This window comes from Cebus imitator, unplaced genomic scaffold (assembly GCF_001604975.1).
Source record: "Cebus imitator isolate Cc_AM_T3 unplaced genomic scaffold, Cebus_imitator-1.0 Scaffold108, whole genome shotgun sequence".
NCBI lineage: Eukaryota > Metazoa > Chordata > Mammalia > Primates > Cebidae > Cebus > Cebus imitator.
Window position 1 is genome coordinate 5,768,896 of NW_016107423.1, and position 22,664 is coordinate 5,791,559.

At 36.1% G+C, this 22,664-nt stretch overlaps 1 protein-coding gene across 2 annotated transcripts in view; it reads right to left on the minus strand.

The window, feature by feature from the left end:
* Positions 1-286: 286 nt before the first annotated feature.
* The window catches only part of TRPC4 (transient receptor potential cation channel subfamily C member 4), a 208,741-nt gene continuing 186,363 nt past the window's right edge, over positions 287-22,664 (minus strand). The window contains exons 7-11 of one of the 2 annotated variants that reach the window (XM_017538019.2): positions 18,057-18,252; positions 14,289-14,483; positions 2,910-2,951; positions 2,692-2,781; positions 287-1,269 (exon numbers count right to left, since the gene is read on the minus strand). In XM_017538019.2, the coding sequence (XP_017393508.1) occupies positions 547-1,269; positions 2,692-2,781; positions 2,910-2,951; positions 14,289-14,483; positions 18,057-18,252 (1,246 nt within the window). In that variant the 3' untranslated portion in view covers positions 287-546. The remainder of the gene's footprint in view (positions 1,270-2,691; positions 2,782-2,909; positions 2,952-14,288; positions 14,484-18,056; positions 18,253-22,664) is intronic. The other variant, XM_037741842.1, reaches the window with a different exon arrangement.

Consider the following 22,664-nt stretch of genomic DNA (forward strand, 5'->3'; position numbering starts at 1 on the left):
AACCCATGAGAAGACCTTCTTGCTTTAATTGTGTACAATAATTATTTACACGTCTCCTTAAGAAATAATTTGGTAATATTTTTGTTTTAAAGCCAAACTGTAGGACTAGGTGAAAAGTCCTTGGTGAGTAACCCTCTCCAGAGACCCTAAAAAATTATGAAAAGCTATTAATATTTCAGTCACATTGGTTTTTGCATATAAAAATACCTATTTTAGGAGTCAACTACCACATGAAATAAATTGCATTTGTTTTAATTGAAAAAGATAGCTAAAATTTTTCTGTGGGTTATTGCAACAGTACAAGAATACAAGGTGTGTTTATTTATTAACAAAAACAATTGTAAAACAAATTGTGAAAGCAAAAGCAGGCTACGAAACAAAAAGGTTTTTGATTGCCTTTGCCTTATTTAAACATGTTACAGGTTAATATGCCACAATTGATAAAGTGTAAGTTAGCATTTGCTAATTTAATTTTAAACATTTTCCCTCATCCAGAGCACTACAGAAAATACATATGTGTATGGTAAACGCTTCCTCCTTCAAGTATCACAATCTTGTCGTCACATAATCTTCGTGGGTGACTGTGTCTGGGAGGTTTAGATCATAGTCTATACTAGAGTCCTCTTCTTTTGCATGTTTCTCCTTTGGTATTATAGGAACCGTGTCCTCCACCACCACCTTCTCTGACTTGAATGGACACACTCTCTTGCCTACCTGTAACCCCAGTGTGTCCGTATTCCTTTCTCTATGGTCTACTAACACACACTGTTCACTGAGACCAGGAATGCTCAGGTCACCCCGTGAAGCTAATCCTCGAGATTCCAGTTGAATATTTCTCTCAAGTGGTCCTGCAGCCTGTTGACGAGCAACTTCTTCTGAAACAGAGAAGATTTGGTTTGCATTTTGCTCAGCAGCATTTTGTTTTGATCGTCTATGAAATAACCCAAGGTTTTTGATATCGGTCACAAAATTCACTTTTCTCTGCTTCTCCCTGTGTGGCTCCTGCACCACCAGGGCAGAGCCATTGCTTATGTTATGTCTTTCAGAGGCAATTGCTGCTGATCTCGGATGAATCAGGGTGGTTAAATCAAAAAGGCTGAAATTCTTTTTCTTGTCCTTGCTATTACCTTCGTTGTCACTCTTTTCATCCGAGTCTGCCGAATTTGAAGACTCCTTCGAGGCATTTGCAGATTGTATTGTGGAAAGTTTGCTTCCTCTTAGTAATCCCAGAACTTCAAAGCGGAAACTGGAAATGTCTTGCTTTAGTTCCTGCACAGAATTGAAAATGAAAAATTAGGTTATGACTTAAACATTTGGAAACATTTTCTTATCTCATAGATGAGTCAGAAATGTTTTTACTCCTTTTAAAAACAAGGATTCTACTCGACTGTGGTTCTATATAGAATTCCCAGTTCTCTCACGGATACTTGATGTCATTTTGGTGTCTCCTAATTTCCTTATTGCAGTTGGGAAGGACACTTCCTAAGACTGGTGCAAAAAGAAACATGAGTTATCTTTGCCACCAGGATGCAGCTGAGTACATTGGGTTTCTCTGGGACTACGGTTTTGAAGACTTCCTCTCCAAATTATTCATCTACTGGCAAGTTACCCATCTCTGGGTTGTATTTTATAAGGTTTTTGTTTGTTTGTTTGTTTTTAATATTGGCACAGTTTTCTGTCCAAAGAGATATGTGAAAAGTAAGTGGAGCCTAGCTTTCTAAGAGTTGAATAGCTACTTTCAGTGGCTTATTCTCTTAAAGAGGACCTTCCCCCTACATCTGGGTCAGCCTCCACATCCTAAAAATTGCTTCTGATCTAACAACATTTCTTAGATTCATCCTTTTCCTCTGTCTTTTGGGGCAACTAAATTCTCAGTCTTAACCTGATGGCAGCCTTCTTGGTAGTTTCCTGCCCCAACCTATCTCCTAAAGCAACATGAATCATTTAACTTTACAATTTGAACTTATGGCTGGGAAGAAAATCTGGGCTTCTAGCCAATTTTCAACCTGTGCTTTAAGTGTTGTAATTTCTCTATCTTCTTACCTAACTCACGACTTCATTCTCGTGTTCAAACCTGCTACTTTCTATGTTAAGTATCTCCTGTAGCTTTTGTTTGTTTTTGCCTGTAAGATCTTATTGACCTTAATCATTCTTCCAAAATCTCGAAACACTCACATGACATAACTAAATTATTTTAAACATATGATTCCAGCACATAATAGTTCACACATTCTACTTACTTCCTCTTACACACTGAAAAACTATCAAGGAGAAAGTTTATAAGTGTGTTAGTTACAATTAAACTCAAATTATAAATTCATCGCTATCAAAGTTTTGCAGAACATGCAGCAAGTTTTTGTTGTTGTTAATGTGTTAGTTACTAAATGTTGCAGATTTTAAAATCAGGCTGAAATTTCAGAAACAGAAGCTCACTCTGGGATCAGGTAAGTCAGAATGCCATTAAGCACTAGGCTTTTCTCTGTATGTTTGAAAACAATCTATTTTGAGAAGAAATTTAACCACTTGCTTTTCTTCTCTTTTTACAGTTCTGTAGGGTTTCAGTTGAAAAATCAGAGAGCACACAGGTTTGCTGGAACACACAGCTACATTCCAGCTCTGATTTTAATTCTGCTCTATCTGGATCCGTATTCCGCACAATCTGCCTCTTGTGACGAAGATGAAAATGGTTACCTTAAAGTTCTCTTCAGTCAGGCCTTCTTCAGTTTTAGCATCTCTGATCATTGCAGCAACGTATCGCTTCACAAGGTTCCTCATAACTTCCTGGGGCATTTTAGAACAAGAGTATTGATATTCAATGTGTAAATAAATTTCTCTCCTGAGTCAGTTCTGAAGGGGGGACTGCATTTATTTTAATGAAAATTTCAAGACATAATACAAGGACAACTTACTTGGTATTGGTGATGTCTTCTTAAATTATCAGCAGCTCGCCTCTGAAAAGGAAAAGGACATTTCCTTTCTGGTTATATGGTTCTATTGCTATTCTAAAAAAATAATTTATTGTTTTTTTAATCAAGAATGTTTTTATTCTCACTTATTCAAAGTGGGAGTTTTACTAGGCAGTGGCCAATGGCTAAAGTGTGCTGCACATGAATCAAAAGAATGACTGAACAAAAACACTAAGATGTGAGTATATAACCTTTATGACATTTAAAACAGAATAACTTAACAATGACGGAACCATTGTTCTCATACAGGATACAGGATGATGGAAAAGTAGTTAATTGGAGTTAATATACACTCAAAATCAGTTGAAATGATGCTAAGAGAAAGAGATAGGACATATTAAATAAAAATTTAAAGTCTTCATAAATATCAACATGGCAAGATTAAGAAGCTAGTTACGTTATGTAACAGGTAACTGGAGACCTCATTAGTCACTGAACTCTCCAATATTCATTTCAATGATATATATAGTAAGAGGAGATTCCTGTTTAAATAGATGGCTGGATTTAACAAAATAAATAAATAAAGGTTTCTGTTGAAACACTGCATTTATTAACTCATTTAAAAAAAATTAAATGTGAGTCCCAGCTCATGTTTTGAAGACATCACAATGGTCTGAGAGCAGAGATGGGGTAAGCACAGAGCAGTGATTTTGGAGTGTAGAATAGAGAGATGAGTTGTTTAATGATTGGGAAAAAAAAGCCCATTATGAGATGAGTGAAATGATAAATGACATCAAAATTATATATTTGCAGATTCACAAGTATTCTACAGATATTAGGAAAAGAACCCGACATAATCCTAGATTTATGTATGTTGAATAAACATCAGCATTGATTCTTCAGGAAGAAAACTGGCCAAAATAATCTAAAATAAAAATATCTCTATAATAATGGAATTAATTTGGTAAATTGTGAGAAAGCAAAAGGAATAATATATCTTGGGTTTAAAATGAGGTTTTTGATCTTGTTCCTTAATAAATAATCATAGGCTGATAAAATAGAATATTGAAAAAAACTGTGCCTGTATCACTGTGAAATGATATTTCAAATATTAAATAATTTAAAAGAAACTCTTTTCTTCTCTTCAGAGAAATAGAAGAAAATGCTATTTTCACTGGCCATAAGGATGCAACTGTCTTTCATGGTTAGTAGTGACTTGTAGGAACAGATAAAACAATGCTTAGCTTCCTAAAGGTCACTGATTATTTTGAATATCATTCGCTTTTGCATGAGAAATAAATTTTGAGAAAAACATTTAAAATAAGATTAAGCCATCAATTTAAAAACTCAGAAATTTGAAACAACACAAATGTAGAGCATCTTGAAAAAAGTATAGCATGGGAATTTTATGGCTGCGCCACCAGATGGAGGTGTCTGACTCATATTGAGACAGCTCAGCTGAAACGTAAGACAAACAGCACTTCTAGAAGGAAACACACAGTCTTCTGAATCTCCTTAAATTTACTTAAACTAAAATACTAAAGTGAATCGTTCATCAATTTCTTTAACAGTCTCACTGTAAATACAATATCAGAGATCTGATTTTAATTATTTAAGTAGCTAGAGACTCTTAATTTAATATAGAAAGAATTTCGTCTCCTTAATTTTTATTGTTTTGGGGTTCTATAGCTTTTCACTACCGTGTTTTAGAATCCTATCCTTCTAAATTCCAATAAAGAAATTTTCAACAAAGAGCAGTTAGAAGTCAGGATTTAACTTTAAATTTCTTTAACATCAAGTTAAAATTAGGGATAACAGAATCAGAAAGTTATGACTAATAAGTGAAAATTATCATGATATATTTTAGTATTAAAATGAGCACAAACTGTCTTTCCTTCAGTAGAATCTTACTCATCCAAAGTCAAAAATTTTTAATGCAAATGTAAAAAGACTACATTTTAAAAAATAATTGTAGGTCAATTTTCTTGGGAAAAAATTTAAAAAATCAAAATAGCTTGTCAAAAAGAGAGAGAAACACTAAAAATGTTCACTATGGTAACTTTCAGGTGTTATTCAGTTTCTTTAGCCCAGGTTTAAGACTAAGTTAATATAATTCATTATTTTGCCAATGAATTATTTTCCAAAATTTTGCGGTAGTATCACAAAACTATTTTTTAGTTTTATGAAATTTTATCAGGCAATGAACTTCAACATCCTGGCTAGAAAAATAGGAATGGTTGAAGTTAACCATCTTCTGAGCCTGAAACCTAAAAATGAATGCAGTGTACAGTACTCACCAAATGATGAATGCTAAATTATGCAGTTCATAGAGCTTGCTTCTGTTTAATCTCTGTTTCCTTAGTTAGCATGACAGAATAGGTTGTTAAGTGATCATCACCATTATGCCCTCCAGTTCCTACTTTCTGGGATAAAGTGAGGTGTGATAATAAGAACATGGTCCCAGGGGGTACATCTGGGTTTGAAGCTGACTGTGCCTAGTCATGGAGTTTAACTCTGAAACCCTCCCTCTTCCCTGATTTTCTATTTTGCAAGGTGAAGATAAACTCCATGGGTAATTTTGAAGATGACATGAGATAAGAGATTTATGGCATCTGTGGCTAACTTATGTTAGTTCTTGTCCTCTGCATTTTTTTCCTTTTGATTAATAATATGATTTAACACCCTTTTAAAATATCTTGATTATCAAAGCTTGTGCATAGTAGGACGCATATTATGATTACCTCTGAGGAAGTAAAGTAATATATTTAGATTTAACTGTGTCTCTAAATCATTTTGATGGTAATTCACGCTTCTGAAGAGCATTTCCTTCAGCTAAATCATTAGATGCCTTCAGCTTTGGCAGTAGAGGGGTTTAGAGGTAGGAAACTTGCATGTAAGTGATAGAGCAAGGGGGATAGTTCTGGTAAAATTGGATAGATGTGACCCAAACTTTGTAGGCAGTCATCTTTTGGGGTAGCCCAAAAGTTTTATGAACTTTTTTGAATGACATTGAATTTTTGCTGTGACCCTAATGAGACAGCCATATGTGAGCATTGATAAAGAAACTCAAAGGAAAATTCAGAGGTCACAGCAAAAGGGAAGGCTGGTTAGGGGTTCCTGCCGGGGGGACCTGTGGAATGTACCTCTTACAACATGTTGCTACTGAAGAGCCACTCTGATTTGCTGTCTCTTTTGGTTGAGTTACAGAGCAGAGTCTGCAGGCCTGGGGGTGGGAGTTTTGCCTTCGCCTTTGTCTCTGGCTGAGCTCAGGGACATTTGTCTCTTCAGGGATTCAGATAATTTTCATGGGTTGAGGCAAGGAGAAGTCTACTTCTATGGAATGCAAGATATTGGGGAAGGTGGTTTATCTACCTCGGATCTCAGTTTTTTTAGTGCAGAAACCATGAGTTGAAAGAAATGGTGCCAGGCAACTGAAGGGAAGGGCATCCTGGATATGGAAATGCGATCCTTTTACCATGTGCTTGAAGCTTTTCATTTCTCTGCAACCCCTAAAACGGGCTTTGCCTCATATCTGAGTCCTGGGATGTTGCTGGTGATAATCCTGGCACTGTATATTTGGGTTAGGTTTTCCATGGGGTTGTGGGGGAGTAAAGCCAGCTTGTCTCAAGGCTCCTTTTTGAAATCAGAACTCTCTTAACTTGTAGGGCTAATTTAAGGTATATTTATTAAGTGACTACATGTGTATGGTAGTGGAGTGCAAGAAACCAGAGATGAATGAAGCACACTTTTGCCCTTAAATGGCTTATAGTCCAAAAGGTGGATTGCCAAGAACATGAATGACTACACAGGAAGGCAAAATACAAAAGAAAACATGGGAGGTGCTGTAAGTGTGTTATTTGAATACAGGGAAGAAGAAGGTTATACTGTGCTAAGGAAAGAAGCCATAACAGCCCTCATAAAGAGAATGGGGTATTAGATGCGACATGAAGGAATCATAGGATTTGGACAAGGGGAGGTGCACAGGTGTTCTAGACAATTGGAATAGGATTAGCAAAGATTCTATGGCTAGAAAGTGAGAGACACATTGTGAAGACTTCTGGCAGGACAGTTGCAAAGTCTCTACTACTGGGAATATACAGATTAGATTGTAGTGGGAAGTTAGCACAGACTCTTAATGTAGAATTTTAGATGGCACATGAATTCGGTGGTTACAGGCACCTGGGGATTTTGACTAGTTGAGTGACATGTGATGAAAGTTTAATCTCACTGATAGTCATCTAGCAGCAGCATAAGGTGGGAATGAGACTTCCTAGCTTCTGGTGGTAGCTGTCAATTCTTGGAGTTCTTTTGCTTGCAAGTGCCTGTCTGCAATCTCACATGGTGTTTTTCTTGGGTCTCTTTGTCTTTACATGCCCATGTTCTTACAGGAATCTATTCCAGTGTAATCTCACCTTAACTAAGTATGTCTGCAAAGATCCTTTTCCCAAATAAGTATGGGGGGAGGTTAGGAGTTCAACCTATCCTTTTTGAAGGGGCACACAATTCAATTCATAATATATGTACTCTTTGCAATATACATCACAATAATTTTTGGCAATTAGTGACACCATTAAATATTATACAATAGAACTACTGTCAATGACATTTAGGATATTCATATCCTTTTACTTGGTAAAGATCAGCTGAGCTTCAAAGGGATTTGCTACCTTAAGAGAAGATATATTTTCTTAACGATTGTCACTGGAAATGACCAAGAACAGGAGATCTGAATAATTTTTTATAAAAGTAATATAATGAAAGCCATTTCATTTAAAAATACCTACGTGAGTATTTAGTATTAATGTCTAAGAAAATGAGTAATTTTCTTTCAAGCCATTTGCCTGTTAAGCTTTGACAGAGTAATCTTCATTGACTAGGAGTTCACTAATTTTACTAAAAATAATAACTTAGGTAGAATTATAGCATGGTAGACCTATGCTAGGAATAAAGAATTTCTCAGTAAATGAACTCACGTATATAATGTCACATAGAAATTTCTGGAACTTACATTTTGCAGCTATTTTTTGAAAAACCTAAGTTGTTTGTGAGTTGTGTTTAAGACAGAAAAAATGGACCCTATGACAAATCAAGGACTTTTCTTCCTTAACTGAGTGTCAAGGAAACATATTTTGGAAGAACTGCTCTTTAAGTTGGCAATTATCTTTGTAAACTATATCCGAAGTCACTAGACTGTGTGTGGAATGTTCGTTGGCAAGGTAGATTTTAAGGCAGGAGCTGAGGGCATACCTGTGCACCACATTAGCATAATTCAGTTTGCAGGTTCCTCCTGATTTGGTTAGGACAAGACAATGGCACTGTTTGGATCAGAGAACTTGTGTTAAAGAAAAAGACAATCTACTGAGAAACCGCTGCGGCAGCAAGGAAACTCCAGGATTTCAAAAGAAGTGTCAGGTTCCTTTAGAGCAGGGAAGATTTTGCAGCTAGAAAAGAGGGGTCTCTGGAGAGTGAGCTGTGACAGTTTCTCACTCCTATCTCCAGTTCTCTCCAGGTCCACTATGTGCAATGTCAGGTTCACTTGATGCAGCTAGTTCCTTGCCGTCAATTTTCAGTACAATTTTCTCTCATTTCCACTCTGGCTTTGGTCTAGCAGTGAATTTTAAGCCCATGAATTATGCCTTTTAGTCTTTGCTTTGCTCCTTGAATTCCTTAAGCCATGTAGCTTACTGTGTTCTTCTGCTTTAACGAAAACTAAAAAGGCAAGGGGGCTATTCCAGGATGTGATTCCTTTACAAAAAAAATTGCAGTTTGGCTTCTTTGCAGATGAATCTACATATTGTTCTCTATGAACAGTCTTTCTCCACCTTTACAGCATACATCTGCTTACTGTTTTTCTTGAAAACATTTTCTAAGCATATAAAAATAATTCATGTGAAATGCCTGAATGTTGTATTGTCAAACCAAATATTCATAAACTCACTCTGGAAATACCAAGAATATCAAGCAAGCAATTTCTATATATCCCCACTGGGGAAATAAAGTTTCATCAAAAGGCCCTGCCAACAAATTTTACAGCAGTAATTTAGGGATCTGGAGGTGCTCACGAGTGAAAACTGTCATATCTGTAAGATTTGTCGTTAGGCCTACTGAGTGTCCTAAAGATTAGGGAACAATACATTTTGACTAATTGCCACTATAAATAAAGTCTGAGAGGCATGTTCTATGAGCATTTTTTCTTTAGTGATGATAGCTATTGCTGATCTATTCACAGCTTCTACTTTTAATTCATTTTTCTTTAGTGATAATTAGCTATTGCTAATCTATTCACAGCTTCTAATTCATTTGCAGTGACTTAACTGGGCATATTTCTGTGGCAACTAGTCAGGATCGAATATTCCACCTGTATCTCAGGGCTGAGTGATGCTCAGTGATCCTGCCAGAGATCATCATGCCTCCCGTTCTTCTCGCCATGTGCTTGAGAGAAAACTAAAAAGTGGAAAACATAAAACTAAGGAAGTTAAAACTATTTGTAAATTTTTTAATCGAAAGATCTAGTATTTTTTTTTTGGCTCATATACAAACATATAAATGTAAACATTTTGATTAGACACCTAGTCTGTGGCATTAAAAATGTTTCACATTAATTAAATGTTTTGGGGAAGTATTGTATTATAATAGCATCTTTGTATCTGAATTAAATTGATAGGGACTCTTTGAACAATAGCATGAAGCATGGTTTTGTTTTAGATTAAAAAGCTCAGATATACTGTGTACCCACACAAATTAAAGCTTAAAACAAACAAACAAAAAAATAAACTGCAGAAGATACCAATGCTTTCTGGAATACAAATGTCTAGTTAAAGTTACAAACTGGAAATGCTTGTTAAAATAGTGATTACTGACAATTCTTGTATGCTATAAAATTTAAGAACAAATGCTTTAATAACAAGAAGGGCATTTTCTGATAAAATGAGGTTAAACAAAACATTTGACAAGAAGTAATATCAAAAATCACAAGTCAGAGTGTGTTTCTTATTTGGGTAGGCTGTCTTTTTGGTGGGATTTTTATAATAGCTCAGAGACGAAGGGTCTCTCAATAATGGATATGCTTTCTATTACAAATACTGTGCTCAATAATAAAGCATTTCTGTTTCATTTACGTTTTCCCCCATAAAGCAGTCAAGTGAAAGATTAATTTACCTGGAACGCCCAATCACCCATTAAAGGAAGTCCAAAGTTACAAAAAAATATGAGTTAATGAGTTTTCAGAGCTAGTTGTATCAGTATTACTGCGAAGCCATAAATAGCACGATAAGATTGCCAATAATGGGCTCTTACAGAGTGGCCAGTGTAGCAACACTGAAGAGCACTGGTTTCCCAGGCATTTCCTGGGAACGTGAACGGAATGAGCACCGGGGTGACCTTTACGCAAAGGCTGGGTGACGAGTGTCAGTACATGAACTACAAATGGGAAGATCAGAGAAAATACTTCAAAGAATGAAGTCACTTCCAGTGTAGCTTTAATTATCTGCTTCAAAATTGCAGCACAAAGATGAGCAGGTTGAGGATAAGAGCAGAAGGTAAACTAGCTTGGTAAATAAGGGATTCGAAATACAGGAGTCTAAGAGGCAGCTGAAAACAATGAGGGTAGGATCTGCAAAGGCTGCTGAGAACCATCAAAAGACACAACGGGGAAGGTATTGCTGCATGTTTACCAGACTTCTCAGGGGAATAAGGGAGGGCAATGGAAGGCAGTTTGGATTGGGAAACACAAGACACAGTATTTTTCGCCTGCTCTGTCTTGAGGAGACCCTGATACAATGGGCAAAGTAAACAGGTTCTTTTTCAAAAGAAATGGTTGAGCTCAGGGAGAGGAGCATCACACACTGGCGGCAGTCAGTCGGGGGGGTGGGGAGAGACAGCGGGGAGTGGGGAGGGAGGGGAGGGTGGGGAGGGATAACATGGGGAGAAATGCCAGATATAGTATGCACCTAAAGTGAAATAAATAAATTAAAACACACAAACACACACACACACACACACACACACACACACACACAACTTATAGTTATCTGAAAAAAAGAAAAAAAAAAAGAAAAAGAAATGGTTGAGCTAAATGTTATCTAAGGTCCCTTTGGCAGATAATGGTATATTCTAAACCATGCATTAGTTTCACAAAGTGACTGTCACTGTTCCTTAAACATCACCTTTTAATTAATAGTTATTTGTTTATCTCATTGTCTTTGTATGTTCACATAATGAACTATCAGGAGGATTAATCAAGTTGAAATAAATTCACAGACAAATTAATTTTTGACATTATTTTCTCAGTTAACTCCTCTTAGTAATACAGCCATCTTAATTTATATCTCATTTATCTCACACTTTTATAAGCAAGAGCTTCTTTACAAATTATACCTATTTTCATATAAGCAAAAAATGTATAAAACTCAACTGAGAGTATACATATTAAAATAATATGTGCTTTTCATTCTGGAAATGCAGTACGGAGAAAGAGTAACTTTAGATAGCACTGATGTTGACTGGGCTGGTACTTGCCCAAGGCTCTAGATTGGTGGAAAAGAAAAACATGATTCAGAATATTTTTATGTTTGGCATGTATTCCCAAAGCATCCAAATACCCATTGTTGAATGTTAGTAAAATTTTCATAGTGAAGGAAAAATAAATGGTTTGAGATTCTGATTAGTTTCAAATTCTCTTGCTGTGCATCAGCTTGGAGCAAAAAATTGAAATTTAGAGATAGACACATAAAAGAAATCTGTGGGTTTTTTTTTTTTTTTTTGAGACCAGTAACATATAGCAAATAAGACTATTTAACTCTGAAAATGAATCATTATTTTAATAGAAAAGCCAATTGACTGAGAGCTGCTTTTTGCTTCTAAAAAATGATGGCAACATAATCCTACCCATGAGTCAGCAGTGAGAGAATAGGAGGGAGGTTTGGAAGTCAAGTTTTTTATGTGGTTCTCCATTATTTTTGTTGTCTGTACAGATGGATCTCTTAAAACATCAGAGCAGGACCCTGTGCCTTGTTACAAGTTTCCTGTTATCTTAAAAACCAAGATTCTGCCATTGCCTAAAATTAAAATATGAAAGACATATTTCTTTGGTGAATAGGTACTTTTTTTGGCCCAAAAGCTCCTTTTAAATCAAACTACTCTTATAAAAGGTAGCATATTATGGCAGTATTAATCATTACTACCTTTTCAGAGATCGATTAAAAAATGCTTATAAATTTAAGAATGAGATGGTACAAAGGATAGGTATATTTGATCTGGAAAGGAGTAAGCTGGAGCCTGGCTTCCCTGAAACCTTGTCCTGTTTACCTCAAGGGAAGCATTAAATATTTCTTGCATTTTTCTCGTCGCCTCTTGCATGTGACTATATTATAATGTTAAATATACTACATAACATATCTATTTTTATTTCTGTATCTCTCGCATTAAAATTGGTGCCCTCAAAGATGGAACCCATGCCTTCATACCTCTTCCCATTCCTCAAATTCTAGCTCTGTTACTAGCAAGGGGAACACAGGCAGTAATGGCTTATTAAATCTAAGCCATTACATTTATTTGAAAAATTTTAACACAAAACTCAAATATCTGGAGTAAAATAATTTCACTCCTTTCTAAGGTCAGCGATAAAGCTAATAAATTTAGTATGAGGATGGCAGGATAAGGCTTTGTCATAATCTGACTTTGGTTTCTAAGATATGTTCCCAAACTGTAGTCCTCCAAGTCTACGGGTAATAGTTTATGGGAGAGAATATAACTGCATCTCCTAATCACCTCTTTGTAACATTTACTTGCCAGTCAATTTCTCTTTAGAATTATAGTCGTTACTGAGATGAGAGGGAGATCCATGCCACTGTCAGTGGGAGAAAGCTCCATTTGGTGCTGTAACAATGCCTGGTGGGCAATGAAGTTGTGAAGTGGGAAGGATCTCTTAGGGCTTAGCAGTCACAATCCATGTTAAAGAAAACTGAAAACAAATTAATATTTGGGGGGTTTTAATTAGTATCGAATATTACTTGGTGATTCTAAAGTAACAACATTTTAAAATACTTCCAAAGCAATGTCTCTGAGAAGATCAAAGTGACTAATGAACATGAGCGTGTTAATTCCCAAAACATCACTATGAGAACTTTCAAAAATAGAACACAAAGTGAGAAAGGCGTGAAGAATGACTTGTCTTATGTCAATGGTATGGCTGGACCAAAAGGTTAACATGATGTATCTTCTGCTGCAATTTCTTGAAACCCGAATTTCCAAAATAAAGAAAGAGAAATATCATCTTCCAGTTTACCAGGAGCATGGTTCTGAGCAGTTCTCTCTCTCTCTCACTCTCTCTCCATATATATATATATATATATATATACAGACATACATACGTATATATTATAACATTAAATATACTACATAACATATCTATTTTTATTTCTGTATCTCTCACATTAAAATTGGTGCCCTCAAAGATGGAACACATGCCTTTGTACCTTTTCCCACTCCTCAAATTCTAGCTTGATTGCTGGCAAGGGGAACACAGGAAGTTGCTTATTAAATCTAAGCCATTACATTTATTCTAAAACTTTTAACATGAAAGTCAAATATCTGGAGTGAATATATATATGTCTCTCTCTCTCTCTCTCTCTACATATATATGTATTAGATGCCTAACTTCTTGGCATCTAATATGATAGGGAGTAGATGTAACATGTTGAGTAATTAAAATATTCTGCAATCACAGCTGACAGTTGGCACAGCATATTTAAGTTATAATATTTAGTCAATTATTTAATTGGGAATTCTTATCAAGCATAAAATATTCTGTGCAGGGGCTTATGTTAGGCACAAGGAATTTGAGATCACCAAACACAGACGCCCTGCCCTCATGGAACTTATAATCCAGAGCGGGAAACAGACAATGAGGACGCAATGCCACAAATAACCTGCTATCACATTCTGAAAAGACCTAGAAGCCAAGGTACTAAGACAGAGTATGCTAGTTCCCCAGCCTTGACTAGTGGAACTCAGGGAGGGCTGTGTGAAGAGCAGGACCTAATTAGTTGTTACTAATTACTGCAGTAATTAGTTATGACTTGAAGATTAACCAGCATCTTCTGCACTGTAGGCTCACGTTAGCGTAGTTTCATTTGATTCAGGCCAGAAATAGACTTTCTGTCTAAATAGCAGTGACTGCCCTCAATGCAGGAAATGCATTTTTGAAGAAGTCTTAGTTCAGCAGACACTGCCTTAGTCGTGGTAGGTGTGCTATAAACGTTCATGACATGCAATCGGTAAGAACAAAAAGGCTAAAGATCTGAACACCTTCGATAAAAAATACAAATATATTCAAATACACAGTTTTTTAAAAAGAGTAATACTAACATGCTGTGTTCTTACCCCTATTGTTCCAAAACTTTCTGGCTTTCTCCTCATCTTTTTCTTGCACAAGTGTGTCCAGATCCATTTGATCAGGTACCAGAGAGACTTGGGGCTTGGGATGACATTGAAGGGAGTAGGCAGAGTACCTCCTTCTTCAAAATAACTCATCCAAAGCTTTGTTCGTGCAAATTTCCATTCTATATCTGCATGGTCCTGAAGAGGAGAACATGACAACTGATGACAGGTTTCTGAATTAACAAGGTACCATAAACCTCACAGAGAGCCTATAACCTGACATCAAGTGGCTCTTGAACATTAATTAAATTGCTTATAAAACCACCACTGACTCCCAGAGATAGTCATGTAAACATTTCAGACGATGGCTTAACCTAGAGCAGTAGCAGCTCCTGTGTCACTTTCTATCCTTGCTTCTTCAATGAAACAGACATCTAAAATACTTCCATGTTAAAAAGACTGCAGTAATTAGTTATGACTTGAAGATTAACCAGCATCTTCTGCACTGTAGGCTCACGTTAGCATAGTTTCATTTGATTCAGGCCAGAAATAGACTTTCTGTCTTAACCAAAGCCTTGTACTCCTGCTTAGATTAATGCTACCTCCACAGATGTCATGGCTTAGCCTTCATTGTTGACAGGAAAAGTCTTATTGGATATGTTTTCATGTGAATATTATTGTCTACTTTCAGCCAACAGAGATAAACTCAGCAAGAAGTTCCTCTAACAAATGTAGAATTGGGCCTCTCTGACACACCACTGACTCTTGACCTAACTTTGGACAGATTTCACCAGAGAGGATCATGGCCAGTGGTTGCTCACAAGCCTGAGTCTATTCCCTTCATCAGGTATTACTCACTCCACTTTATTAATCTCCTGTGGAAACTTTGGAGCATTTGTGGCAATTAGATCTGGGGCAGCCAGTCTCTTCTTAATTTAGCCATAAATCTGATTTAAGCAGAAGATCTGAGAAGTAGGAGGTGGTAGAAACTGGACATACATTCATTTTAAGAATTCAGAATAGTGCGTAGTAACCAGTTAATATCATATACATGAACTCATATTTTAGAGTAGGAGAATAATCTTCAATTATGCTTCATTTTGATATTCTTAAATTGCTGTGTGCTGATAAATGCATAAGTTATACATACATTTCTATTCTGCACAACGTGGGTTTTAATCCAGATACCAGACATATTGTGCTTTGAATAGGAATCACCATACCTAGAAAATGCATGGCCTTATTGTTGGTAAGCAAATGTCTGATAATATGGGTAGATCCACATAAACGGGAGCACAGAAGCTGCAGTTTCCCTTCTCTTCCTTTCCTTCCTGATTTCTCCCTCCTTTCCTTTCTCTTTCTTTCTAAACAAGATTATAGGTTCTTGCTGACTATGCTGCATTGGTGAAGAGAATTGCATATATTGTTTCCTGCAGGCATGGAGAATGGGACTCAGTAGATTTGGCTCAAAGAAATTAAAAGGCAATCATTCAGATAAAGCATTGGCCTGTGAATAGTGCCTTCTTATTCTCTGATTCTCAGGGAGCCACAAATTATGTTATCTTATTGCAATCACTAAGCAAGTGCTCTCTTTGTTCATGATTTAGGATTTCAAGAGGGTCTATCACATAGTCTATGGTGTTAGAAAATCTGGAGATAAAATGTTCTAAGCTGTTGATGACTAGATTCATCTTCCACTACTCACCTTCTAACTCCTAGTCAACATTTGAAACTCGGCTTAAGGACCCTCTCTTCAGAGGCCTGCTCTGCCTCCCGTGAGTCCTGAGCTGCCTCCTACCTCCAACCCAGTCATGGTCCCCTCTTCCATCCTTTCATGACATCCTCAAATTTCTTTTCTCAATATTGAAATAATTTATTGATTTAAAAATCTCTACTATATTATTTTTTGTTGAAAACAGGGACTTTTTAATTCTTTGTATCCTCAAAATGAAACATATGTCTGGTCTATAGTAGGTGAGCAATAAATATTTCATCAATGAACAAATGAGTGAATGGAAAGCAGCCTTTAGTCAGGGACTACATAACTGCTTCTGCCTTTCAACAGTTAAATGTTCTTCTTTTTTCATGCTTTACCTACGGCTCTGAGCTACAGTTAGCAAGACAAGAAAAAAAAAAAGAAAGAAAGAAAAAAAGGAAAACCTCAGAGTAAAATCTGCTGTTCTGAATTCTGGGACAGGTGAAAGCAAATGCTTGGTATGTTCATGCCCCAAGGAGTCTTCATGCATGAAGTCCTGGGAACCACACCTGTCTCAGGTTCACAATGCCTGTTCTTCCCTCCACAGTCTTAGGGTTTAGGCTAAGTAGAAATAGAGGTTTGAAGATGATTCTCATCTCTGTAATGAAGTTACCTAGAAAAGCACACCTCACAAAGAAGCAATAAGAAAATGTCATAATATTCGTAAATTGTTTTTTCTTCTAGATGAAATTGGAACATTTAATGTTTTAAAAGATCCAAATTGCTGGCAGCTTCCTTGTATCTAGCTTGATAATTAGAGGCCTTCTAATTTTTTGTTGTTGTTGTTTCTGATGTTCTGGAAAACAGAGCCCACATTTTGGAAAGGTGTTATTAGGAGAATATAGAACTTCTGACACAAAAATTTAGAGACTATAAAAATTTCCGATCATAAGATGCTTAAATGAAGATCAAAGTATGCATAAATTCGGATATTTACCCCCCAATCCCAGGACCTACATTTTCCAAAGGATTCATTTCTGCATTTGGAATACTTTAATCTGTGAATCGATAAAGAAAAACCATCTATTCTCACATTCTATGCAGTTTTTCATCCGTGATGAGTGTCTCATGAGAAAAATTTGCATCCCAAAAGGCAGCTGCAGTAAAATTCAGAGTGTTGCTTGACAAAAAACCAGTAATAACACTTCAGAGGTTTAACCACAGATTCAAAGGTACAATATAAATGTAGTTATTTATGAAGAAAATTGGAAAACGACAATTATGCTTATCAAATGCTACTGGTCTAAGGTATAAATATGAAAGACTTAACTATATTTCATTCCACTAAGAGCTCTGCTTTGCTGCTATTGCTTGTGGTCATAGACGTACATCACTAGTGTATAAGTTCAAGCAGATCAGTTGAAGTCTTTCTTGTGCGTTGCCATATTTCTGGTGTCCAGAACAGTACTGGGCAACACAGTATGCACCCAGTAAGTATGTGTTGAATTAACAAATAAATAACTTATGCTAAGTTGCTTAGGTTCCAAAGTTTCAAAAAAACATGTATTGTGTAATATCCTACAGAACTTAACATTGCTTCTGTTAATATGTTGCTTTCCCTGAGCTTTAAGAAACTGAAAATCCTGTGGCTTCTTCCCTTTCCAGACTCCTCTCAGGGTTATCTTTTGTGTCTTGCCCTATAGTTTGACTTTGCTTATATTAGGATGGTAGGTTAAACGGACAGACAGGAGTCAAAGCCTATTGGTCACTGCACAGAGATCAGCAGCTTGTTTGTAAGTCAGACCTCACCTACTACTTCCCATAGCCAGTGACTGCCTGGTAAGATGGATTTGGTTTATCTCTGTAATCACGTGTAACACGACAAACTTAGATTAATTTATAGCCACATATAGTGTGAAACTTCTCAGAAATGTCAAATAAACCATTTATAATTTTTATCTGTCTCATCAATAGCCAATTATAGATTTTACTTCCTATGATAAGAAAATGGAGTATAGCTAAGAACAACACATTTGAGGGGAAATAGTGAATTAAAATAAAGCTGGTCAACTTACAGCAATCAGTTGGTAAGAATTATTCATCATAGCTATTAACATGTTGAGTAGAACAACCAGAGAGATGACATTATATGTCCCAAACATGGTGGCACCAACAAACTCAGTAAATTCATGCTGTGCTTTGACATTGGTCACATATAAATTGATGAGCCCAAATATTGACCAAAACAGGGACTGGAGTGTCTCAAATAACCTGAAATAAAGATAAAATGATGCTAATAGCTAATAGAATCATTATACGTAAGATATAGCAACAAAGCATGGCACTATTATGGATATATAATTAAACATTAATATCAACAGTAAAATAACCTTTTAGGGCAATCACGAAATTAAACAATAAAAAGAGTAAAAGAAAATTGTTTTTTTTTTTTCAAACTAGTAGAAATGGTGTACTTAAATTTCCCAAGAGCTTTGAAAGCTAAATTTAGTTTCCTGGGGCAGAGAGAAGCAAATGTGGCCCAGAGCCTGTTTCTGTGTGGCTACAGAGTTAAGAATGGTTTTTACTTTCTCAAATGGTTGGGACAAAAATCAAAAGAGTGATATTTTGTGACATGAAAACTATGTAAAATTCACATCTCCATATCCATAAATAAAATTTTATTGAAACACATCCATTCTCATTCATTTATGCATTCCCTATGGCTTCTTTTGTGCTAAAATGGCAGAATAAAGTACTTACAACAGAGAACATATGGCTGAGAAAACCTAAAATATTTACTATCTGCTCCTTTTCATAGAATGTTTGTCGATCTCTGTCCTAGGGCACTAAGTGACAGCTAATAAATGATAGATCCCAAATTTTAGGCTTTAAAAAGTCTGCTCTTTAATTGATTTTGCTTTGGTTGTAGGAGAATTAAGAACATTATCATTATTACAGATTTCCATGTTTACAACTAAAATTGCACATAATGCATCTTGTAAGATGGCAAAGAGTCTCAGATGCTTAGATAATAAAATTTGATTGTTTTTTGAATTTCAAGCAACATTTTATTTATTCTAGCCAATGAATGAACGCTGGCTGTTTCTTTCTTTCTTTCTTTCTTTTTTTTTTTTTTTGTGAGCCAGAGTCTTGCTCTGTTGCCCAGGCTGGAGTGCAGTGGTGTGATCTTGGCTCACTGCAACCTCTGCCTCACACGTTCAAGTGATTCTCCTGCCTCAGCCTTCTGAGTAGCTGGGATTACAGGTGTGCACCACAACACCTGGCTAACTTTTGTATTTTTAGTAGAGACAGGGTTTCACCATGTTGGTCAGGCTGGTCTTGAACTCCTGAAGTCAGGTGATCTGCCAAGTAGTCAACTTACTCCAAAGAATGAGATAAGCTGAGGAGTATATAAACCCAAATGCAGAACTGTTTGTTTCAAAGGGATCATAATAATCCATTAGTATAATGTAATAAAATGATGATAGAGCTTTCATACTCCTTGATGAATTGTTAAAATGAGACTGTATTTAAATTACAAAAATAAAAACCTTCTCATACTGCACATGATGAATAAGGAGGTAGGATTTCTATCTGTAGGCAGATTAGCATTAGATTGGAATGGTGTTGCAGAACCAAGCCAATTATGATTTCTGGCAACTCCCAGCCCCAGTGACATTGTTCTCTCTGTATGCCCTTTTATGGAAAGGTGGTTCTTGTGTAAGACTCTGGAGCTCCTCACCCAATACCTCCATGGCTTAAGTCAGTCATGGTCAAGTGACTCAAGGAGAGACAATTCATATAAGGCCAGTGGCCTGTGGCAAAAATGATCAGAATTCCCCTCTGGAGAAGTTTGCCTTAAAAATATCAAGATAATTGCCCAAAGGGGCTGAGATGACAGGGGTTATGATGTGGAGTCAGAATCACTGAAATGATGGGATGCCAAAGGTTTGAGAGCACAAACTAAGCAGCAGAGAATTGAGGATGAATAAGCCAGGCAATAAGTAAACTCAGAATATAGATGAAGTCGATGACTCACCTTAATGCTGATACACACAGTAACAATCCCATAGCCCAGCATTATGTCAATGCCTGCTCTTCCTAAAACTAGGGCTTGCTCTAGGTTCCGCCCTTGCAAAGATAAACCCTTACTCAGAAGACTGAAGGGCTATAATTCTGTACATAATTTTTATGACAAAATGCCAGTTACTTGAAATAAGCCTTGAATTCTTGTGCATATAACCAGGAGATTCTAATTAAATATGCCTTAGTTGGCATTCAGGATGTAAATTGCTTTTTTAAAAAGGTGAAAAAAATTTTTAATTGAGCAACTAATTTTTAGATATAAATGTAACTGTTTATTTTCTAGAGGTTTTGAACGATGGAACAACAGATTGTTGTGAAGTAAAAGGGCACTGATCTGATTAACTTTAGCCAGACTGTGATTCTTAAATGGAATGCTGTGCATTCTGCGAGGAAGTGGTCACGTATTCTTAAAGGAAAACCCCGATGCCAGATTCCAACAACAACAGAGAGAATTAAATTGACTCATTGCTCCTAGATAAAGGCCACTAAAGCTACCCTTTGAAAATTTCTCAGGAAAAAGTAAATTTAGCTCATGGCCATGAATTCTTTATTTTTAGTAACTTTAAAGACAAGTTCTAAAATTAATCATGGTGTCCTTTGGATTTAATGTGAATTAACTGTATTCTTTCTTCCCTAATGGTGTATATTCTCACAGTGAGTATACACATAAAAATCAGATGGTTTTTTTCCTGACATGAATAGCAATTTAAGGAAAGTTATAAGTTAAATATTACAAGTTATATAATAAATCATATAAAATGTTACCACACAAATCCCGTAACAGTTTCTTTTTTAAATAAAAACGATGCAGAATAAATGGCTCATTATTTTGAATAGTATGTATTTGCTTCTGTCTACATAATACCTACTAATTTTAGGGAATACTAATAACATTAATAAACATTTTGGCAAATTATTTATTGATGTTTAAAAAAATTAAAGGGGAAAATTCTAAATAAAGTGGCATTTCATGATTACATATGGATTCTTTCTTTTTTTAATTTTCCTTCTTTCAGTGGAATAAGTCAGTGGTGAGATTTAAAGACTAGTTCCACTCAGCTAAAATATATTTACTTCTCAGAGGAATTAAGACCTTGATCTTAAAGTATTTCTCAATGAATTGTTCAGATATTAGGTGGATTTAAAAAAAATCAATCTAGGTTAACATTTCAAAGCCATTGCTTCCAGAAATGTTTTTTATCATTAGTGATTCTTAAATCTATTGATACCAACATTGCCCATAAATTGAAGGATCATTACTTAAAGCATCACATTTTAGAATGCCTTTGTGTGACTAATAATTTTTCTTGTTCTGTGGTAAGATATGAACTAAAAACTCTCCAAGATAATGCCACAGTTTAATTAAGTGACATTTAGACAAAACCTGGGTTGAAGACTACATCTTGAAGGTCTGTGTGGGTGAACTGAGGTCCTTCCTGCCTTCCTAATGATAACATTTTGTCTGTTGCTCTGAATATATTCCTCAACAGCTACTTTATAAAATTAGCTTGTTTCCCTGATTGCATATTCACAGCCAGAAAAATTGAACGTGTAAAAAAGTAATGTATTCCACAGTTGAAGGTTTCTTCTATCCCATGGGACTAAAACAATGAGCAAACATAAATTAATACAAAATTCATCTGAATATTTTGTCTTTAGTTTATAAGCAAAAATGTAATATTAAAATAATATATGACTCCAACTGGCCAGTTCCAACCATTAGAAATATAGCTGCAACAAATATAAAAGGGCTTTGCTTAATGAGACAAAACCTGTCATAAAGCCTGTGCCCTTTTCTGCAGAAGTGAGTAACTTACCAGGGACTAATAGCTTAAAATTGCACATAGAATAGTTTCAACAACTAAGCATTCTGTGTCTTTTAATAGTATGTAGTTCTTCTCGGGATGAGAAGAACTACAATGAGAAAATGACTGGAAAGGAGAAGGAGGAAATGTCCATTCATTGGAGGGAAACTATATGAAGACACATAGAAGAACATGCATCATAGGCTGACACTGGGTGGTCACAGCCAGGGAGGAGACCAGAAAAGGCCTCCTGAAAAAGGTATAACCGAGGTAGGATTTGGGGAAAAAAATTGCCAAATGGAAGGGCAGAATAAGGACATTCTGGAATAAGAGAAGGAAATATTTGGAGATTTATATTTATAATCTATCAGGAGATATTGAAGAGTAAAGTGTTTCTGGTGGATTGAAAGATGAAACAAGAAAAGGAAGTGATAAAGAGGATGTTCATCTCCTTCAAATATCATGTTGAAATGTCATCCCTGAAGTTGAAAGTGGGCCTCAGAGGGATGTGCTCGAATAATGGGGGTGGATTTTGGGTTGCTCACAAAAGGTTTAGTGTCATTCTGGGGTGATTAGTGAGTTCTCACACTATTAGTTCTCACAAGAGCTTATTGTTGAAAAGACCCTGGTTCCTTCCTCTTTCCCCTCCCTTTCTTCCTTCCTCTTTACCCATGTGATGCCTGCTTCCCTTCACCTTGCAACATGAGTGGAAGCTTCCTGAGGCCCTTACCAGAAGCAGACGTTGATGCTGTGCTTTTTATGCAGTGTGCAGAACCACGAGCCAAATAAACC